This window comes from Rhinoderma darwinii, chromosome 3 (assembly GCF_050947455.1).
Source record: "Rhinoderma darwinii isolate aRhiDar2 chromosome 3, aRhiDar2.hap1, whole genome shotgun sequence".
Lineage (NCBI taxonomy): Eukaryota > Metazoa > Chordata > Amphibia > Anura > Rhinodermatidae > Rhinoderma > Rhinoderma darwinii.
The window spans coordinates 11,782,161-11,805,653 of record NC_134689.1 but is presented as its reverse complement, the minus strand read 5'-3'; the positions used below and the strand labels follow the sequence as shown (position 1 = coordinate 11,805,653).

Genomic DNA, 23,493 nt, shown 5'->3' with positions numbered 1-23,493 from the left:
TGGCTCAATACCTACTATAACCACTTGGTGGTGCTACAGAGCCATGATCGCTCAATATATGGGATCATATGTATAACAAAGAGGAATCTGCTGGCCGGTCCTAATGGGTCAGTCCGACTGTCTTGTGGGGTCCGACCTCATAATAACCTCATAATAACACCTAAAATAATCTGGATTAACTACATGTTAATCATAAAGGAAAGACTGCAAAATAACAATACACAACACTCCAACATGCTATGATTTATTATATGTGAATATAATGACCAGCCGCCGGTTATAGATATAGAGAGGAATAATAAGGGATCAATAGCGGATATGTGGTAGAGATGTTGCTGCAGATTATTTAGATTTGCAGTATTGGTACTTCCAAATCCTGTCCCTGTATTATAAGAAAAACACAATAAAACGTTAAATGACCATAAACACCTAGTTATATAGGTACATGATAAAATTCCAGCTATATAAAGGCGCCACTAGAGGACTAAGCTCCCCCTAGTGGTGGCTACAGGCAGTCAGAATTGTATCATTTAAAGGGGTTGTTCTAAAGAAGTCCCTAATAGGGTATATGGATGTCATAGAGCAGTGATTTCCAATGTTTATAGCATTGGGGAACCCCAGGGAAAATAAAATCCTATCTCGGGGACCCCTACCAATTAATTCCATAATTTTTGTGCGTGGCTGACTTGCTAAAGTTTTCCACCACTATTTTCTGTGCTTTAAGGCCGGGTTCACACGAGCATGTTCAGTCCGTAAAAGACGGACCATATGTCGACCGCATATCCCTGACTGAACAAACTGCAGGGAGCCGGGCTCCCAGCATCATAGTTATGTATGACACTAGGAGTCCCTGTCTCGCTGCGGGAAAGTGTCCCGTACTGAAAACATGGCTCCCTGCAGTGTGTTCGGTCCGGGAAATGCGGCCGACATAATTTTACAGACCGAACATGCCCGTGGGAACCCGGCCTAAGGGTTATTTCTTTCAGTGTTGATTTAGTGACCTTCTGTTCAGGGCCCGCTTGGTGCCCATTTGACATTTATTGGTCCTTTTGCACCCTTCTGTCACTGAAGGGCACTAAAGAGGCAATGAATTTAAATTAGACAAAAAGGGGGCACTGAACGCACGGACACTAAAGGGGCAATAAATGGCAAATAGGCAGAGAATTTAGTGCCATTTGCTATTTATTGCCCTTTTAGTGCCCTTTTGTTCAGTGCCCACTAAATGCCAATTTGCCATTTATTGCCCCTTTAGCACCCCTGTCACAAAAGGGCAATAAAAATGCAATAAATGGCAAACTGAACTAAGGAGGCACTGAACATAAGGGCACTAAAAGGGACAATGAATGGACACTAGGGAGGCATTGAATTATCTGCCCCGTTAGTTCTATTCAGTGCCCGGTGCCCCCATTTTATCTCTTAAAGCCCACAATCACAGAGCTGGGCTTTGTTTTTAATTGACCTGGGCTTTCTGGGTGTCGGGGTGTACCGGGTACCAGAGACGGACTGCTTCATAGTAGTGCTGGGAACCTCATTACTGCTCCATGTGGCGGAGCTCTGCTACAACACCCAGCTCGCTAACGTGGAGCTTCCCATCAGCTGGAGAACGCTGGCTTATTCCTCTCTGCCCGCTGACGCCGCTCATTGGCGATTTTTAGATAAAAAGAAGCCTTCTGAACGGTGCCCCGTTTTGCGTCCGGACTCCTGATATAGACCGGTGTGATGACATCATTGTACTTATCTGAATCACTGTTTAGGAGACCAGACACAAGACTGAAAGCAGCGAAGACCTTCTCTTCCTCTGCAAATCCGCAGTGAGCTGTTGTCGCAGGGCAGAAAGCCGAGGGTGCTCATCACGGCCTGATCGCCGCAAAATCCCTGTCATGGTCCCAAAGCACGCTGGTTGGGAAACACTGTCCCCCCCCCTCCCCGCTGAAGACTTTCCTCTATTATCTAGAGTTGGAAGTCACGAAAAAAAGTGGTTTTCACTGCGGCGGACATGGCCCATCCACGTTTTTGTAACTACTCGCGTTTTTCGTGGCGTATTTTATTGGAGCTGTTTTTCAATGGAGTCAATGAAAAACGGTTCCAAAAACGTCCCAAGATGTGACATGCACTTCTTTGACGCGGGCGACTTTTTACGCGCCGTCTTTTGAATTAAAATTACACCTCGTGGGAACAGAACATCGTAAACCCCATTGAAAGCAATGAGCAGATGTTTGAGGTGTAATGGAGCCGTTTTTTCAGGCGTAATTCGAGGCGTAAAACGCCCGAATTATGTCTGAAAATAGGCCGTGTGAACATACCCTAACACCACATACACCCCGCTGCGGCCGCTGTCATGTATAGTCAGCTGTAGCGTCCCGTAGGTATAAAAGCTGGGGGGGTTTCTATAGAAGCTGAAAGCCGAACCTGCTTAATCGACGGAAAAATAAAAAAGTTACGGCTCTCGGAATTTGGCGACACAAAATACATTTTCTTTTTTACACTTGTAAAAGTAGTAAAATATAGAAAAAACTCTATATATTTGGTATCGCCGTAATCGTATTGACCCGCAGAATAAAGTTAACATGTTGTTTTAATTGCACAGTGAATTCCGTAAAAACGACGCGCAAAAAACCATGGAGGAATCGCTGTTTTTTTAATTTCCTACCCCACAAATAATTTTTTTCCCGTTTCCTAATACATTATATGGCACAATAAATGTCGCTACGAAAAACTACAACTCGTCCCGCAAAAATCAAGCCCTCATAGGACTATATAGACGGAAAAATAAAAAAAGTTATGGCTTTTGGAAGTTGGGGAGGAAAAAAATGAAAATTAAAATCTGAACGTTCTTTACGACGGGAAGGGGTTAACATAAACGATAGAGTGCAACAGCATGAATACAGCTTCAGTAGTGTAACCCCATCACTACATCATCATAAAGCGGCAGGAGTCATTTTTGTTTTAGGATCCTGGAAATCATTTTATCTAAGAAATATAAAAACTGTATCATAAAGCCGCTTACTCAAAGTAATTTTGATGTTCGCTGAACGCCCCCACCAGGACATATCCGTCCGGTACAATAAAATTCATTCTACCATCAAACACGTTGACAAAGTCGCTCAGCTGGCAATCGACAATGTAATTTGAAGTTCCTCGGCAGCATGAAAATTTCCATCTAAAACAGAAGAACATGTCATTCCGTTAATGTGTTAGGTGTGAAGTAGAAGAAGAAGAGCATAAAATATTTATACTTTAAATGACCGCTCAGTTTTTGGATACCCAAGATGACGGCGCCCCACAAAATCCGGAACGACTTTAAAAGGTGTTGTCCAGGCACAGAGAACTGATACAGGACAGGTCATCAGTATATGATCGGTGGGGGTCCGACATCTGGGCTCTGCACCTATCAGCTGCTCCGGATGCCTTCGAGCACAGGGTGTCCATGGCGGAAGTAGACGGCTCCGGTCATGGAATAGCGGCCGAGCTGCAGTACTTTAGCACGGCCACTATGCAGTAGTCGGAGCCATCTGCTTCCGACTCCGACTACTGCCCTTCATAACATCCGGTGCCCAGGATAGGTCATCAGTTGTCTGTGCGCGGATAATCCCTTTAAGTTGGAGGATTTTAGTGGGATTCTGGTAGAGCGGAAGTTAAGCAAGACTTAACCTGTGATGCGCTCGTGGTTAGATTTGTCCACCTTCATTTAAAGTGTCTTAACCAGAGAGTGCCCCCATGTATAGGGACACACTAAAAAGTTCCCCAGCCATAGAGCCCCCATATACACTGTATCAGCCACAGAGCCTCCTTATACAATGTATCAGCCAGAGAGCCCCAATATACAATGTATCAACCAGAGAGCCCCCATATACAATGTATCAGTCAGAGAGCCCCCATATACAATGTATCAACCAGAGAGCCCCCATATACAATGTCTCAGCCAGAGAGCTCCCATATACACTGTATCAGCCACAGAGCCTCCTTATACAATGTATCAGCCAGAGAGCCCCAATATACAATGTATCAACCAGAGAGCCTCCATATACAATGTATCAGTCAGAGAGCCCCCATATACAATGTATCAACCAGAGAGCCCCCATATACAATGTATCAGCCAGAGAGCTCCCATATACAATGTATCAGCCAGAGAGCCCCATATACAATGTATCAGCCAGAGAGACCCATATACAATGTATCAACCAGAGAGCCCCCATATACAATATATCAACCAGAGAGCCCCCATATACAATATATCAACCAGGGAGCCCCCATATACAATGTATCAACCAGAGAGCCCCTTATACAATGTATCAGTCAGAGAGCCCCCCCATATACAATGTATCAGCCAGAGAGCCCCCATATACAATGTATCAACCAGAGAGCCCCCATATACAATGTATCAACCAGAGAGCCCCCTTATACAATGTATCAGCCAGAGAGCCCCATATACAATGTATCAACCAGAGAGCCCCCCCATATACAATGTATCAGCCAGAGAGCCCCATATACAATGTATCAACCAGAGAGCCCCCATATACAATCTATCAGAGAGCCCCCATATACAATGTATCAGCCAGAGAGCCCCCATATACAATATATCAACCAGAGAGCCCCCATATACAATATATCAACCAGAGAGCCCCCATATACAATATATCAACCAGAGAGCCCCCATATACAATATATCAACCAGAGAGCCCCCATATACAATGTATCAGAGAGCCCCCATATACAATGTATCAGCCAGAGAGCCCCCATATACAATGTATCAACCAGAGAGCCCCCATATACAATGTATCAACCAGAGAGCCCCCTTATACAATGTATCAGCCAGAGAGCCCCATATACAATGTATCAACCAGAGAGCCCCCCCATATACAATGTATCAGCCAGAGAGCCCATATACAATGTATCAACCAGAGAGCCCCCCCATATACAATGTATCAGCCAGAGAGCCCATATACAATGTATCAGCCAGAGAGCCCATATACAATGTATCAACCAGAGAGCCCCCTTATACAATGTATCAGCCAGAGAGCCCCATATACAATGTATCAACCAGAGAGACCCCCCCCCTTATACAATGTATCAGCCAGAGAGCCCCCATATACAATGTATCAGCCAGAGAGCCCATATACAATGTATCAGCCAGAGAGCCCCCATATACAATGTATCAACCAGAGAGCCCCCATATACAATGTATCAACCAGAGAGCCCCCTTATACAATGTATCAGCCAGAGAGCCCCATATACAATGTATCAACCAGAGAGACCCCCCCCTTATACAATGTATCAGCCAGAGAGCCCCATATACACTGTATCAGCCACAGAGCCTCCTTATACAATGTATCAGCCAGAGAGCCCCAATATACAATGTATCAACCAGAGAGCCCCCATATACAATGTATCAGTCAGAGAGCCCCCATATACAATGTATCAACCGGAGAGCCCCCATATACAATGTATCAGCCAGAGAGCTCCCATATACAATGTATCAGCCAGAGAGCCCCATATACAATGTATCAACCAGAGAGCCCCCATATACAATATATCAACCAGAGAGCCCCCATATACAATATATCAACCAGGGAGCCCCCATATACAATGTATCAACCAGAGAGCCCCTTATACAATGTATCAGTCAGAGAGCCCCCCCATATACAATGTATCAGCCAGAGAGCCCCCATATACAATGTATCAGTCAGAGAGTGCCTCCATACACATTCTCCAGCTAGAGTGCCCCATGTACAGCCCCCAAAAACTTACCTCCTCTTGGTTTCCATGCAATCTAGGAAGAAGTGACTTCTTGGAAGAGTATACGGTATCACAGGACAGGGGGGGGGCTTGGGGAACAGTAATTTCAAGGCTACAAGAGCAGTCCAATATATCACCACTTCTTTCCCCAATCTATTTATTCCAGGCCATCGAGATCTGTAATAAATACTCATCCCATGCGCTGACTTACCTTCGGTCATTATAATAATTGTCGTTCTCGCTTTTCATGCCTGAGAGAACTTCACCCAAAGGGCAAATAAAATCTAAGACTTCATCATAGTCATTGACATAGTGAGGAGTCCAGTAGCATTGTCCAGCTGACGGAAGAGTTTTCTTACATGTAAATGCCCAAACTCTGTCCTCATAGTAACTGTTATGCTCACTAAAGAGAATACAAAATATTATAATCATAGTAAATTGCGAGGAGACATTTTTATAAACTATAGGCGTCCATTACTTTGAGCTGCCCCAAAGTTCAGGCATATCAGGGATGTCTGATATTCATCTAAGATACAGATCAAGTCTCTAGAGATTTCTAGTTAATGGCTAAGTACGCCTTTGAAATAGTTAAGAAAATAAAATTATAAAAAATTATAAAAAATAAATAAATAAATACATATATATTTAGATTTTATATATATATATATATATATATATACATACACACACACACACACACACACACGCACACACATATGTATATATATATATACACACACACACACACACACACACACACACACACACACACGCACACACATATGTATATATATATATATAATATCTATCTATCAGTGTGTTTTGTGCGTCTTTCTAAATGTTCCCTTAGTAAAACAACTCCTAATAAAATAAATAAGTTCAAAAAACCTCCTACTCTTTTTCCCATAAAAAAATGAAAAAATAATAAAAACAAACAAACTTAATTAGTATCGCCGCATGTGCTAAAGTCTGAACCATTAAAATATCACCGTAGTTAACCTGTAAATGCCATAAGGAAAAAAATTCACAATACCAAAAAGTGCAGTTTGTGTACATTTTGCTTCCCAAAAAAAGCCAATAAAAAATTACCAAGAAATCATTTGGACACAAAAATTTGATTCCGCATCACACTCCGGTAGAGCAGAAAGCTAATGCCTGGTTCACATAGCGTTTTAGCTCTACGATTAGCGTGTACCTCAGGAAAACACCTGACATACACGCTAAACATGTCCATAAGGCTCCATTAGCCCAATGGAGGCCAAAAGAATGTCCCTTTGGCCTCCTTCGGGCTGGTATACGTCATTTTTTTTGGAGGATGGAAAAACTACGCTATTTCATCCTGAGGGATCCTGCAAGAAAAAAAAACGTGTACCGTCTATATATGGAGAGTGATGTCAGGGGCCCCTCCAGTTCCGGAGTCCCCAGACAGAGCGGTTTCGATGCTCTGACCAGGGAGTCCATAGTCTAAGCCCCTGACATCCCACTGTATGACTATACACTGGGATACGTCGCTACTTTCCATCGGAGGTATGTGTCGGGACTGCCGACGTATACCTATGATGGAAGAGAAATAACGTGATGTGAATCACCCTAAGACTGGTGTATGAAACGCCAGTCTTAGTAGATCTGCACCATAGAGTAAGTACGCCTCATATACATATCATATACCGTATACTGAATGCTCATTTATATCTTATTACCTGCTGATTGAGTTGATGGTTTCTCGACTCTGGCACTCAAATTCGAAAGGATCTTCAAAGCAATTTTGCCATTTTCCTTTTCCAGGACAACGGATTGCTAGTGTTTAGAAAAAAAAAATTGACGCATCATGGTATTTATAGCATTCCTCAAAATATAAATGACACCGCCATAACATGACCATTTATAACCACCATACACCTGACAGGTAATACAGGACTGATCCACCGCAGTCAGAGAATAAACATGACTTACAGGAGACGTCTTCCCTAATTGGAGTCAGTGATTGGCTGCAGCAGTCACATGGGATGAAACGTCATCCCTGGAGGCCGGGCTGGACACAGGAGCAGAGAGTTCTGGGTAAGTATGAGTTTTGTTTTGCTTTCCTTCTTGCAAAAATCACAACATCTGCTATTTGTTGCGGATTTTACCTCCCCATTGAATTCAATGGGAGAAACCTGCAACAGGAGAGCAGCGATTCTACAGCATAAGTTGACATTCTGCGAATTAAAAAACCGCACCACACGTCAATTTATGAACGTTTTTTTCTTGGCGGGTTTTTACGCAGCGTGTGGATAAGATTTGTTCAAAGTCATCTACTCTGCTGCTACTGTATTAGGCGAAATTCAGACAAGCGTATATCTTGTCCGTGTGATGGGCGTTAAAAAAGACGGACACATGTATTTCAATGGGGCCGTTCACACGGCCATTCTTTTAACGTACCGTGTGAAGGGCCCGTGAAAAAATAGGATATTTTTGTCCATTTTCATGGATCCCTCCATAGACTCAAATCTATAAGGGATCTGTGAAAACGGGTTCCGCACAGGTGGAACTTGGATGTGAAAAACGACCTTTTTTTCGCGTCCGTGTTTGCATTCGTTCGTGTGAATCAGGCCTTACGCTGTGGTTTTTCATTGCGGAAAATCCGCAGTATTTACTTTACGTGTGAACCCAGCTCGAGAGAGAAAAAAACGTTTTCTACTTTAACATAAAAAAACATACTCCGATCGCCTGGCACTCCCCTAGCGACGCTCCCTTGATCCCCGGTCTGAGCGGACATCCTGGGATGACGTTTTTGACGCTTGTGACCGCTGCAGGGAATTACAGGCTGCAGCATCACATGGGCTGCTACGGCAGCGCCAGGGGAGGTGGGCACCGATATCAGTTAGGCTCCGTTCACACCACGTTTGAGTCCTACATTGGAGGTATACGTCGGGACATCCGTACAGTGGCTCTTTCATACCACAAAATTTTATTCCAACCAACACTGGCCGACGTATATGCCTAAATGACACTCTTTTGGCACACGCCAGGGATGATATGGCAGTGCCAGCGGAGGTGGGTATGTTTGTTTTTTTAATTCCATTTGCACTCCACAGCAGGGCATCTGGCCAAAAATCTGTGCCAAATCAAATATGATTTGGTGCAGACTTTCAGCTGTAATTCCCTGCAGTTTTTGGATCTGATACGCTGCAGACTTTTCCGCAGCGTATCCGACTGGTGTGAACATGTCCTTGTAAGCATAGAAAATATAGCAGCAATGCAAAGCTATGAAATGTATATATTATATCGTGAGAGAGAAGAAACAACCTAACAACAGATACTGATAAAGATTAAAGTAGTTACCTGTAAGGCCATGTTCACACGCTGAGCAAAAACCGTCTGAAAATACGGAGCTGTTTTCAAGGAAAAACAGCTCCTGATTTTAAGCAACTCGCCTTTTTCGCTGCGTTTTTTACGGCCGTTTTTGGAGCTGTTTTTCTATAGAGTCTATGAAAAACGGCTCCAAAAAAACCTGAAGAAGTGACATCCACTTCTTTTTCACGGGCGTTTTTTTACGCGACCGTTTTTCAAAACGACCGCTTAAAAAAACGGCCCGTGGGATCAAGAGCGCCGTTTTTCCCATTGCAATCAATGGGTAGATGTTTGGAGGCGTTCTGCCTCTGATTTTCCGGACGTTTACGGCGCAAAAAACGGCCGTAAATAGCCATGTGAACATACCCTTAGATGCGTCATCTTTGTCTGCAATAACTTCCCACTGATTTCAATGGGAAATACATTGTGCGTATTTGTACGCTGCTGAATAAAAAAATACCTCGTACAAATACGCTTTGTAAAAAAGGTGACGTTATTTCTTAAAGCGGATTTTTCTCGTTTACCATGACGCTGCGTCTCAAAATCAGCTCCAAAAATTCCTGGATTCAGAGGCTGTTTCTCTTCAGCCTGAACCTATGCTGTGTGAACATGGTCTTAGGATAATATATCAAGACAGAGAAGAAACAACCTAACAACAGATACTGAAAAATATTGAAATAGTTACGTTTGTGACGTAGAAACATCTCTGCTCCACCTGCAGTGACGACAGAAAGAAGTATGAATACAATGTTCATGATGATCCCAGTGACCGACCAGAAGGAAAAATCACATATTAAAAGTAGGAAATAGGGATTTGTTAGAAAAAGTGGAGAAGTTTTACCGATCAGGAAAGATGCGCAAAAGAATACGGTGAAGACGTCCATGGCGCTGAGCTACGGTCTGCGGCCGTCCGGTGCCCAGTGTATTTACTGTTCTGGAAAACTTCACAAGAACTTTATTTATATGGATTGCTAATAAAAAAAATGTTCTTGAACTTCTTGGGAAGTGACTGTGTAAACGACTTCACTGATCCGTATAAATTGGCACATTCAGCATTTAAAGGTCAAATTATGTACAAATAAATAAAAAATGATTGCGAAACTTATCACATGAAATCTGGATTTGTTAGGGTATGTTCACATGCTGAGTTTTTTAAGCCACTCGCGATTTTCACGCCGTTTTTTACTGCCATTTTTTTTAGGTGTTTTCTATAAAGCCAATAAAAACCGCTCCAAAAACGTCCCAAGAAGTGACCTGCACTTCTTTTTCGCAGCCGTTCTTTTACGCAGCCGTTTTTCAAAATGGCCGCGTAAAAATGGCCCATTGGTACAGAACGCCGTTTTTCCCATTGAAATCAATGGGCAGATGTTTGGAGGCATTCTGCTTCCGATTTTTTTTGGCCGTTTTTCAGGAATTTACGGCCCGAAAAACAGCCAAAAATAGGCCGTGTGAACATACCCTTATGGAGTCATATTTGAGGGCTAAAGGTTTGTACACTTTTGCTATCAGCTATCCACAGGTGATAAATGTTAGATCGTTGTTGGACTGAACATTGGGACCTGTATTGGATCACTAGAATGGAGGACGCAGACAGAGCTGGATTAATAAAGTTGTTGTCGGTCCATTGGGCAAAAAATTTGGTGACCCTCATCCTACCGCATGGACCCACCTGAATCCCTATTGCAGCCACATTGAGGAGAGGTGGCCATGAATGTGTGCGACCCTCTCCATTGAAGTCTATGGAAGTTATGGAGACAGCCAAGCCACTGACTTCCATAGGTTCCAAGAGAGCGAGCCACACGCATGCGTGGCCAATTCTCCACCGCTTCCCAACTGGATAGGAACGACCATCATTGAGTGCACGTGAAGCTACAGGGCAGGTGCCCTATGTTTCCTCCCTTTAATCCGGCCAGACAGGCCCACCACAATACCAGATTATCCTCCAGAGGGCCCTAACTCTGACACATTAATGCCTCAAGGGTCCAGCTGAATAGAACCACATTTGGAACTGACTTTGGAGCCAATCACTTGCCCTAGGGCAGAGGTCAGCAATCTTTGACACTCCAGCTGTTGTGAAACTTCAACTCCCAGCAAGCCCTGAAAGCCTGGGCCTGTCAGGGCATGCTGGGAGTTGTAGTTTCATGACTGGGGTATTGCATATGTCTAGGACTTCTTAAATTACACCCTGTAACACCCACCAAAAATAATGATTCTGACAAACTGCGTGACGTTGGAAATTTGCTGGCCACAGGAGTCTCTTTATTAACAAAATAAACTATAACATACAGATATAAATACCATAAATAACATCAACATTCTTAAACAATGAGCAGTGCTGTCATATACATGGAGGATTGAAAAGGCCTTCATTTTTTTTGTACCAGATATCCTCCCCAGTCGGACCTTGCCAACTCGGGGCAGTCAAATATGTCATGGTAGTGAAACCACCGGTTCTTTTTAATCTGTTCCCCGGGACCGCCCCCATCGGGAACCACCATTTACCATGATCCATGACAGGGGTCTCATACCTTCAGTGGGCCCCGACTTCCTCAACAAGTGCCATCCTAGACTTCCTCACCGCCAACCACTCTACAAACCTAGTCATGTCTGGGCCTACCCTAAGGGTATGTTCACACGGCCTATTTACGGACGTAATTCGGGCGTTTTTGCCCCGAATTACGCCCGAAAATAGCGCCTCAATAGCGCTGACAAACATCTGCCCATTGAAAGCAATGGGCAGACGTTTGTCTGTTCACACGAGGCGTATATTTACGCGCCGCTGTCAAATGACGGCGCGTAAATAGACGCCCGCGTAGAAGAAGTGACCTGTCACTTCTTTGGCCGTAATTGGAGCCGCTATTCATTGACTCCAATGAATAGCAGCGCTAATTACGGCCGTAATTGACGCGGCGTTCAAGCGCCTGCACATGCCGGTACGGCTGAAATTACGGGGATGTTTTCAGGCTGAAACATCCCCGTAATTTCAGCCGTTACGGACCCCCGCCGTGTGAATATACCCTAAGGCTCAGCCTGCTCCAGCCCTTTTCTTAACAGCTGGAGTGCCAAAGGTTACTGACCCCACCCTAGGATCTATTATTGATGATGTATCCTGTGTATGCAATGGGGACAACAAAGTTGTAAATCAAGGTACTTCTTATAGCCAACCTTGACCTTGACTTGTTACTGCATTCTGCTCTCGTTTTGCTCCGTTGGATTTGACTCCTGGTACACGTGTTTGATCTGGTTTGACCCCTGACTTGTTTTTGGATCTCATCTTCGCTTCCTCTTCTGGCTTGGCATATCCTGACCACTCTCTTGGCTTCGTTCCTGGCTTTGGATCTGATCCCGATATGCCTAGCAGCTGTCAAATGGTGCCCATTCTGAAGACCGCCACCTGGGAATCCAACCGGGAAAGTCCATACCTTCTTGTGGGGGTTAAGGTTAAAGAAATGGAGATTCCTTAGACTCAGTTTAGCCAACGCCAAACCAACTGCAGCTAAAGGAATCACTTTTTGGGTGAGAATTGTAACATGTAGAAGAACAAGTGCTTTCATAGACGTCTGGAAGGGTCAAGAATAAAGAGAAGCTCGAGTATAGAAGGGACTGTAAAAATGTCTTACATAGCAGTGAGAAGGAAAATTGTGACAGCAAGTGTTGAGCTTCTATCTTGTAGCAGAAGATGGACAAAGTGTTAACATTGTTAGTGAGGTGCATCATTGCTGAGTTTCTTTTTCTGTGCAAATGTTTTTCTTGAATTGTTCTAAAATGACTTTCAGCAGATTTATTACCACACTTGGCTTGCTGACAGCAACTGCAAGATGTGTGATAATTATATAGGGGTGGACAAAGACATATATGGACAGTGACTTCAGGGGCTCCTCCAGTCCCGGAGTCCCTGGCCAGAGTGCTTCCGATGCTCTGGACGGGGACTCCATAGTTGAAAGCCGTTGACATCACTGTCTATGCATGGACAGTGACGTCAGGGGCTTCTCCAGGGCCGGAATCCCCGGCCAGAGCGTTGCCTACGCTTTGGCCGGGGATTCTTTCATTACATTGCCCCTAACGTTGTCAGGGTTCATTACTATGTATATTGTTTGCAAAAATATTATCCTCGCATATATGTATGTATATATCAGTATATTACACAAAGAACTGGAATCTAACAATATGGAGAATATATCAGGGGCACGCCTATGGAGATACCGCTACTGCCCCTTCCCTTGCTTGTTCCCTCTTTGTATTCCCTTGCACTTAGTCAGCGTAGGGACCGCCGCCCAGTTGTACCCCGTCGCCTAGGGCGGGTCGTTGCAAGTAGGCAGGGACAGGGCGGTGGGTAGATTAGGGCTCACTTATCCCCTTCCCCCTCTTCCGGCCATAACAGGAGCATGCTGGTATAACCTGGGTATCTTCTGTATATAATTATATATGTACAGCTGGTATAAGTTATACATCTTCTTGTATATAGTGATATGGAGCACGCTGGTATAACCTGGGTATCTTCTGTATATAATTATATATGTACAGCTGGTATAAGTTATACATCTTCTTGTATATAGTGATATGGAGCATGCTGGTATAACCTGGGTATCTTCTGTATATAATTATATATGTACAGCTGGTATAAGTTATACATCTTCTTGTATATAGTGATATGGAGCATGCTGGTATAACCTGGGTATCTTCTGTATATAATTATATATGTACAGCTGGTATAAGTTATACATCTTCTAGTATGGGGTACAGGACGGGGGGCGTATAACCTTATCCGCATCAAAGAGGGGGATGAGTGGAAGACTGCGTTCAACACGCCCGAAGGTCATTTCGAATACCTGGTCATGCCCTTTGGGTTGTGTAATGCCCCTGCTGTCTTCCAGAATTTTATTAATGAAATTCTGAGAGATTACCTGGGAATTTTTCTTGTAGTGTACCTTGATGACATACTGGTGTTTTCCAAGGACTGGTCCTCCCACGTGGAGCATGTCGGGAAGGTGCTCCAGGTCCTCCGGGAAAATAATCTGTTTGCGAAAACCGAAAAATGTGTGTTTGGGGTACAGGAGATACCATTTTTGGGTCAAATCCTCACTCCTCATGAATTCCGCATGGACCCTGCCAAGGTTCAGGCTGTGGCGGAATGGGTCCAACCTGCCTCCCTGAAGGCGCTACAGTGTTTTTTTGGGGTTCGCTAACTATTACAGGAGATTTATTGCCAACTTCTCGGTCGTCGCTAAGCATCTTATGGACCTCACTCGCAAGGGTGCTGATGTCCTCCACTGGCCTCCTGAGGCCGTCCAGGCTTTTGAGACCCTCAAGAAGTGATTTATCTCGGCCCCGGTGCTGGTTCAGCCCAACCAAAGGGAGCCATTTATCGTGGAGGTTGACGCGTCTGAGGTGGGAGTGGGGGCTGTCTTGTCCCAGGGTACCAGCTCCCTCACCCATCTCCGCCCCTGTGCTTACTTCTCCAGGAAGTTTTCGCCCACGGAGAGTAACTATGATATTGGCAACCGCGAACTTTTAGCCATTAAATGGGCTTTTGAAGAGTGGCGTCACTTCCTGGAAGGGGCCAGACACCAGGTAACGGTCCTTACTGACCACAAGAATCTGGTTTTCCTAGAATCTGCCCGGAGGCTTAATCAGAGACAAGCTCGATGGGCGCTATTTTTTACCAGTTTTATCTTTTTGGTTACCTATAGGGCTGGGTCCAAAAATATTAAGGCTGATGCACTGTCACGTAGTTTCATGGCCAATCCCCCTTCGGAGAAGGATCCTGCTTGTATTTTACCCCCTGGTATAATCGTTTCTGCCACTGATTCTGATTTAGTCTCTGATATTGCGGCTGATCAAGGTTCAGCTCCCGGGAACCTCCCTGGGGACAAGCTGTTTGTCCCCCTGCAATACCGTCTAAGGGTACTTAGGGAAAACCATGACTCCGCACTATCTGGTCATCCTGGCATCCTGGGTACCAAACACCTCATTACCAGAAACTATTGGTGGCCTGGGTTGCCTAAAGACGTTAGGGCCTACGTCGCCGCTTGTGAGGTTTATGCTAGGTCCAAGACCCCCAGGTCCCGACCTGCGGGCTTACTACGTTCTTTGCCCATTCCCCAGAGACCTTGGACCCATATCTCCATGGATTTTATCACAGATTTGCCTCCATCTCAAGGCAAGTCGGTGGTGTGGGTGGTAGTAGACCGCTTCAGCAAGATGTGCCACTTTGTGCCCCTTAAGAAACTACCTAACGCCAAGACGTTAGCTTCTTTGTTTGTTAAACACATTCTGCGTCTCCATGGGGTCCCAGTCAATATCGTTTCTGACAGAGGGGTACAATTTGTTTCATTATTTTGGAGAGCCTTTTGTAAAAAGTTGGAGATTGATCTGTCCTTCTCCTCCGCCTTCCATCCCGACACTAATGGCCAAACGGAGAGGACTAATCAATCCCTGGAACAATATTTAAGGTGTTTCATCTCTGACTGTCAATTTGATTGGGTCTCATTCATTCCCCTCGCCGAATTTTCCCTTAATAACCGGGTCAGTAACTCGTCAGGGGTCTCCCCGTTTTTCTGTAATTTCGGGTTTAATCCACGGTTCTCCTCCGTTTCTCCTGGTAGTTCCAATAATCCCGAGGTAGAGGTCGTTCATCGGGAACTGTGCACAGTCTGGGCCCAGGTTCAGAAGAACCTAGAGTTGTCCCAGAGCGTACAGAAAATTCAGGCTGATAGAAGACGTTCTGCTAACCCCCGGTTTATCGTCAGGGATCTGGTATGGTTATCATCTAGGAACTTGCGCCTTAAGGTCCCGTCCAAGAAATTTGCTCCCCGATTTATTGGGCCTTATAAGGTCATTGAAGTCCTCAACCCTGTATCCTTCCGTCTGGAGCTGCCCCCATCCTTTCGCATACACGACGTCTTTCATGCCTCCCTCCTTAAACGCTGCTCCCCCTCGAGGAAACCTCCTGTTCCCATTCTCACCCCTGAGGGGGTGGAATTCGAGGTGGCCAAGATTGTGGACAGTAGGATGATCCAGGGCTCCCTCCAGTACCTGGTCCATTGGAGAGGATACGGGCCGTAGGAGAGGACTTGGGTACCTGCTCGAGATGTTCACGCTGGGGCATTGGTCAGGAGGTTCCACCTTCTCTTCCCCACTAAACCAGGTCCTCTTAGTAAGGGTCCGGTGGCCCCTCATAAAAGGGGGGGTACTGTAAAGGATCTGCCAGGCACTACTTCTGTGGATACTCCCAGGATTAATCAATCGACACCTGAGGCCGGACCTCTTAGACTGACTCCGGCTCCCACCAATCAGGGTGGCAGGCTCAGGAGAGGGAGAGCCTATCGCGGCCTGGTCAGTCGGAGTTAGCTCCGCCCCCTGTCCATTTACTCCTGCTGTTTTCTCTCCCTCATTGCTTGTGATTCTTCCTCTTTTCCTGGCCTTGCTACAGCCTTGCTCCAGCCTGCTACTGCCTTGCTCCAGCCTTGCTACAGCTTCCGCATATCCTGCTTCGCTCTGACCCCGGCTTGCTTTCTGCTCCTTGCTCTGCGTTTGTATACTTCGTGACATCCTATTCTGACTGGCTAAGTGACCACTCTGGTTTCCTCACGGTGTTCCGTGGGCTACTGCCCCTTCCCTTGCTTGTTCCCTGTTTGTATTCCCTTGCACTTAGTCAGCGTAGGGACCGCCGCCCAGTTGTACCCCGTCGCCTAGGGCGGGTCGTTGCAAGTAGGCAGGGACAGGGCGGTCGGTAGATTAGGGCTCACTTATCCCCTTCCCCTTCTTCCGGCCATAACACACCGCCCCTGGAATGCAAGAGGAGTGTACAGATGGACTCACAGCTGAGGAGCCAATGGGGCTTAAGCACGTCCCAAATATCTAGGGAGGAGTTTTGTGTTTCTTTTCTTTGTTCAATAAAAAGTTTCAGTACACTTCCTACTTGACTGAGGGAAAGATGTCTACCAACATTTGTCTGTCTGGTGTACTTTTTCCATGCATGCATGCTTTCAGTTTTCAATTTACAGAGGTGGTTATTCGGTGTGAGATAACAGGGAAAAAAGGAAGTTTACCCTGTCAACGTCACTGTTCATATATGGACAGTGATGTCAGGGGCTCCTTCTAGGCCCCTGGCCAAAGCATTACCAAAGCCGTGGCTGGGGATACTCATATTACAAAGCCCCTGATGTCACTGTCCATATATGGACAGTGACGTCAGAGGCTTCTCCGGGCTCAGCGCTTAAAGTAGCGCTGTGCCCAGGGAGTTCGGGTGATGTATTCCACTGTATCCCTTTACAGTGAGATACATTGGTGCCTTCCATTAGAGGTATACGTCAGGACTCCTCCTGTTATATACCTCAGATGAAAGGAAAAAACGTGATGTTAACAAGCCTTAAAGAGGCTCTGTCACCAGATTTTGCAACCCCTATCTGCTATTGCAGCAGATCGGTGCTGCAATGTAATTACAGTAACGTTTTTATTTTTAAAAAACGAGCATTTTTGGCCAAGTTATGACCATTTTTGTATTTATGCAAATGAGGCTTGCAAAAGTCCAACTGGGCGTGTTTAAAGTAAAAGTCCAACTGGGCGTGTATTATGTGTGTACATCGGGGCGCTTTTACTACTTTTACTAGCTGGGCGTTCTGACGAGAAGTATCATCCACTTCTCTTCAGAACGCCCAGCTTCTGGCAGTGCAGACACAGCCGTGTTCTCGAGAGATCACGCTGTGTCGTCACTCACAGGTCCTGCATCGTGTCGGACCAGCGAGGACACATCGGCACCAGAGGCTACAGTTGATTCTGCAGCAGCATCGGCGTTTGCAGGTAAATCGATGTAGCTACTTACCAGCAAACGCTGATGCTGCTGCAGAATCAACTGTAGCCTCTGGTGCCGATGTGGCCGACACGATGCAGGACCTGCGGCAGGAAGTGAGTGACGTCACAGCGTGATCTCTCGAGAACACGCTGTGTGTCTGCACTGCCAGAAGCTGGGCGTTCTGAAGAGAAGTGGATGATACTTCTCGTCAGAACGCCCAGCTAGTAAAAGTAGTAAAAACGCCCCGATGTACGCACATAATACACGCCCACTTGGACTTTTACTTTAAACACGCCCACTTGGACTTTTGCAAGCCTCATTTGCATAAATACAAAAATGGTCATAACTTGGCCAAAAATGCTCGTTTTTTAAAAATAAAAACGTTACTGTAATCTACATTGCAGCGCCGATCTGCTGCAATAGGAGATCGGGGTTGCAAAATCTGGTGACAGAGCCTCTTTAACTCTGGTAAGCCACAGGCTGTTTTAGGCCTGCGGTCTACTAGAGGTTACTGAAGACACTGAGGACATCAGCCTGACGTCTTGGTGAAAGTGATGTGATAATATCACTGCGTCGCACCTCCTGCGCCGGGCAGCAGGCCAAAGATGCAGAAGTTCATTGCGGGAATGAGGTTAGGCGAGTTTCATTTATTTTCTATAACACCAAAGGGGGCACTAGTAATGGAGAAGGGGCCTAACTACTATATGGGGGCACCTATTTACTATATGAATGCCTATCTACTATATGGGGGTCACCATCTACTATATGAAGGCCTATCTACTATATGGGGGTCACCTATCTACTATATGAAGGGCTACCTACTATATGGGGGTCACCTACAGAATTTGTACTGGGGCCCATAGGACTCTAGTTATGCCACTGTGTCAACTTGTGACTACTTAGGTAACAGGTTGTGTCTTTTCTGATGAAATGGAGAAGGAAGTTCATCCCCAGGTTGCATTCTTCAGAGTAATAATAATCAATTTTGTGCCAATTCCCGGACTCGGTTCCCAAGTACCTCCCCTCACACCACAGTATCTGCTAACTATTATTTTAACCTTTCTTCTTCTTCTTCTACTTCTTCTTCTTCTTCTTCTTCTTCTTCTTACTATATGCAGGTAGTTACTATAGTCACTTGTTAAGTAACCCTTTCTAAACACAAAAAGTTTTTTCGTTCTATTATTACCACATTCCAAGAGCCATCACTTTTTTTTCTTCCGTTGACGTACGTGTACCTGTATAAGGGCTGTTTTTTTTTTTTGCCGGACGAGTTGTATTTTTTTATTGGTTATATTTTTCACACTATTCACCATACTGTATAATTAACAATTTAATTGTATTCAACGTGTCCTTCCATTTACCGATACCAGATAGGTATTTTTGTACATATATATTTTTGCATATGAGGGGCTGCTTTTTTTCAAGGAAACAAAAGTTCTGCAGACTGCACTTTTGCTTATGTCAAAAAAAAATGGAAGCCTAGCGAACGGAGACAAACAGAAAGCAACTGAAACAAAAGAGTTACCATTGAAATCTACGGTCATTTTTTTTTTTTTTAAACAAGAAATTTTTATTGAAATTTCAACGTTTTATACAAACAGTAAAGATATAAACCCATGACCTCTAAACAGTTCGAGATCATCGAAGACAAAACGTACAAAATCATGACTACCATGTCACGAAAGCCCTGTGCCAATGTACATAGCAAAAGTACTTAGACAATTCTGTGAAAAACAAGTAAAGAGGTTTAAAAAAGAAGGTAGCGGGAGGTAGTCCAAGGCCGCCAGGAGTTCACCACTTTCCCATGTAAACTAACCGAGTGAATAAGTATAGTTTCATGATTATAATTACTATTGACTCTTCTCAGTACTTCAGACATGAGCGGAGAGCTGGGAGATTTCCAAGATCTGGCAATTGAAATTCCGGTTGATAATAAAATATGATGAGAAACCGTCCTAAATGCCGAGGGGATATTTTCTAGTACTATGTCCAGAACGGCCAGTTCCGGGCTGCTTGGTATAGGAATACCAGCAATTTCGGAAATCAATTTAAACACTTCTTGCCACAAAGGAACTACTGTCGGGCAGGACAACCACATATGAAGAGCAGAGCCAAGATGGCCACAACCCCTCCAACAAATATTAGAAGGTGTGATACGCGGGACTGAGTCAAATACCATCGGAAGTGGTTTTTTACGAGTGAGGTCTAAATGACTAATACATTTAGTATGCTGGAAAATTCCATTTAGACGCCTTAGACCATTGATCCACAGAAAAGGAAACCCCCAGCCAACATTTCGTAGGATTGAATAGACCCATTTACATAAAAATCGGAGAAAGACTCAATCCCTGCCCGCTGCCTGCGAACTACAGGTATATCGTCTGCGTACAGTCCAATTTTATGTTCTGATTCACCTACTTTAATACCCGACACTGTTGGGGAATTCCGAATCATTTCTGCCAGGAGTTCCATACACAAAGTAAATATGAGAGGGGATAAAGGGCAACCCTGACGTGTACCGTTTCTAATCTGGAAGGGTCGCAAAATAAATCCAGAGGAAAGAACCCGAGCCGATGGCAAGGAATACAGGGCTAGAACAGCGTTCTTTATAAAAGAAGCAAAACCAAATTTGTCCAATATTCCCTCCAAATACCTCCAGTTAACCCTATCGAATGCTTTTTCAGCATCAAGGGAAAAAAAGACAGAGGGATTCAGGGATTTCTTAGCTATTTGTATGAGATCTAAAATTCGTCTAGTGCCGTCACTCGCCTGGCGACATTTCACAAATCCCACTTAATCCAATGCAATCAAAGAAGGTAAACAGTCCTTCAGTCTAACCGCTAAAATCTTAGCATAAAGCTTTATATCACAATTCAATAGAGATATGGGACGAAAATTAGCAGGTGTGTCTGGTGTTTTGCCGGGTTTAGGTAAAGTAATTATAGTGGCTTGTAATAACTCTGGAAGGGGCCGTAAGTTAGAAGTTATTTGTAAATGAGGGAGTAAACTTTCAGTAAAAGTCTTATAATATTCGTTAGGCAAACCGTCTGGGCCTGGAGATTTATTAGGTTTAGATTGAAGAATGGTTTTATGGATTTCATCTATGGAAATAGAGGCATTTAAATGGGATAGTTGGGAGTCCGAAAGAGTAGGAAGATCCAGGGCATCCAAAAAAGCACTAACCTTATCTGTAGTAATGACAGGAAGGGAGAGGTCATCCTTAAAGGGAATGTGTCGCTAGATTTTTTTTTTTTTTTTTTTAAAGTTGAACAGTTAGTATATAAATGATTACACATTGTTTTAATTTTTTTTTATTTTTTCACAAGTCAGGAAATATTATAAATTAGATTCTAATTTATAACATTTCCATGTGCTGGTCACTAGAGGGAGCAATTCCCAAAATGTGGTAAAGCAACCTCATTGCTTTATGCTGCAAATTTGGAGTAGACACACTCGCTCTAGTGTCCTCACGCAATCCCCCCTCCTTTATCCTGGCTAGTGCCAAGAGAAAAGAGGGGGTTGAATGTTCAAACCTCCTACACTGTGTGCCGCCATTTTCTGAGCGAATGCACAGTGTAGGAGGATTAGATACAGTGGTAATCAGACAGTATAACACTAACATAATACACACATCACATACACAAACATAACTTACCTGCTCCTGCCGCGCCTGCCGCCGCTCCTAGTCCTTGCGTCTGCGCTGCCTTGAACATATGGCCAGAAGCCGCGACCGGAAGTCGTCATCTTACTGTCCGGCCGCGGCTTCTGGTCCACATGAAAATGGCGCCGGATGTCGCTCTACCAAAGACCTTTTGGTCTGTGTGGGAGCGGCGCATGCGCCGTTCCCACACAGACGGCGTACGCTATAGTGAATGGAACGGCTCCCGTTCGCATTCTCTATGGGGATGTATGTGCCGAATTCCATCTCTGTATGCGTCGTTAATCGACACATACAGAGATGAAAAAAAAATGGCAGCCCCCATAGAGAAGTAAAAGAAAGAAAAAAGTAAAAAGTACAACACAAAAACCACAAATAAATAAAATAAATTTTAATGACATACTAAAAGCAATATTATATAAAAAAAAAAAAAATTTCGTGACACCTTCCCTTTAAGGTTATATAAGGAGCTGTAATACTCAGCAAAAGCGTTTGTGATTTTCTGAGGATCATAGATCTTGGACCCATCCCGAGAATTTAGGGAAGAAATTTTGGACTTTGCTATGTGTTGTTTGACCCGATTTGCTAAAACTTTTCTCGGTCCATCCCCTTGAACATAAAAGTTCCAGTTCAATCTCTTTATAGTCTTTTCATATAAAAAAAGGTTATGTAAGCGGAGTTTATCGCGTTGTTCTCTAATCTCTCGTCTACACGCATCCGAGGGATGCGATTTAAGTTGTGATTTTGATCCTAGTAAGAAGAGAGTCCAAAGTTTTATTCCGCTCTTTTTTTTTGCTCTAGAAGCCGCCTGAATAAATAAACCTCTGACATAAGCTTTATGAGCACACCAAAGGACCCCCGGAGAAGAAACCGCGTCAGTATTAATCTCCAAAAATTCTTTCAGGGAATTTCCTATAGAGGACTGAAGGGAGGAGGATTTTAAAAGAAAGGAGAGCCCGGTGATGTGTTAAACTTGTCAGAAAGCATGAGATCAATTTGGAGCGTGATCCGACCAAGTCAAAAGCCCAATATTAGTCGATTGGACATTTAACAAAACTGTTCTATCTACCAGGAACAAATCAATTCTGGATTACATTTTATGAGGGGAGGAATAAAACGTATAATCTCTCTCGGAAGCATGGTGGTCCCTCCAATCATCATGAAGATCCTCCTCAGAGATGAAAGTCTGGAAATCTTGTATCAATCTACGGAAACTTACAGAACGGTCCAATACAGAGTTACAGACGACATTAAAATCCCCACACAAAATCAAACCCCCATACGGATGTCTGATGTCTTAGCCAACACTTTTTTGAGAAAAGGAAGTTGTCTTCTATTCGGGGCATATAAAGAAACTAAAGTATAAACTATGTTATTAATTTCACAAATTAGAATGACATATCGAACTTGCGGGTCCAAGTAGGAATTAAGGGATTTAAATGAAACCGTATCCCTAATTGCTATGATGAACCCCTGTTTTTTAACCTCTGCGGATGCAAAGAAAACATGCGGAAATTTCCTATTACGAAATAAGTGTATACCATGTCGAGCAATTTAAGAAAATAGAAACACAATTTTCCCTCTTTCAGGGAAACGGAATGAGGAAGCAAAAGTCTATCTGGTCACTTATCCCAAAGGGGTAAGTGAGACAAAAACGAGGACTCACAGCCGACTAGAAAGCTAGAAGCCTTCAGATATAACCTGTAAAATTTGACAAAATTACATCAATCATTAGGTCGTCTTCGTCCGGTCCCGCCAACTTTTTAGGTGTTAGAAATTCTGGACGAGCAGCAGTAGAACGAGAAGGACTATGCGGAGGAGAGTGGAGTATTCCCCATGAGTGTAGAAGCTGTTTCATCGCGGCTGGAGACATACACACGTGCTGAGTGCCATTTCTGGAAACCATGAGCTTCACCGGGAAACCCCACTTGTACAGAATACCACTGTCTCGCAGAATTTTTGTCAACGGAGC

At 44.3% G+C, this 23,493-nt stretch overlaps 1 protein-coding gene across 1 annotated transcript; it reads right to left on the bottom strand.

The window, feature by feature from the left end:
- Nucleotides 1-243: 243 nt before the first annotated feature.
- Nucleotides 244-9,997, bottom strand: LOC142750838 (hemagglutinin/amebocyte aggregation factor-like). The gene is made up of 6 exons (XM_075859814.1): nucleotides 9,911-9,997; nucleotides 9,755-9,784; nucleotides 7,437-7,533; nucleotides 5,948-6,139; nucleotides 3,008-3,160; nucleotides 244-382 (listed from the first exon to the last, which is right to left on the bottom strand). Exons 1-6 carry the CDS (start codon nucleotides 9,951-9,953, stop codon nucleotides 343-345), a joined length of 555 nt encoding a protein of 184 aa, XP_075715929.1. The 5' UTR covers nucleotides 9,954-9,997; the 3' UTR covers nucleotides 244-342.
- Between the last annotated feature and the right edge of the window lie 13,496 nt (nucleotides 9,998-23,493).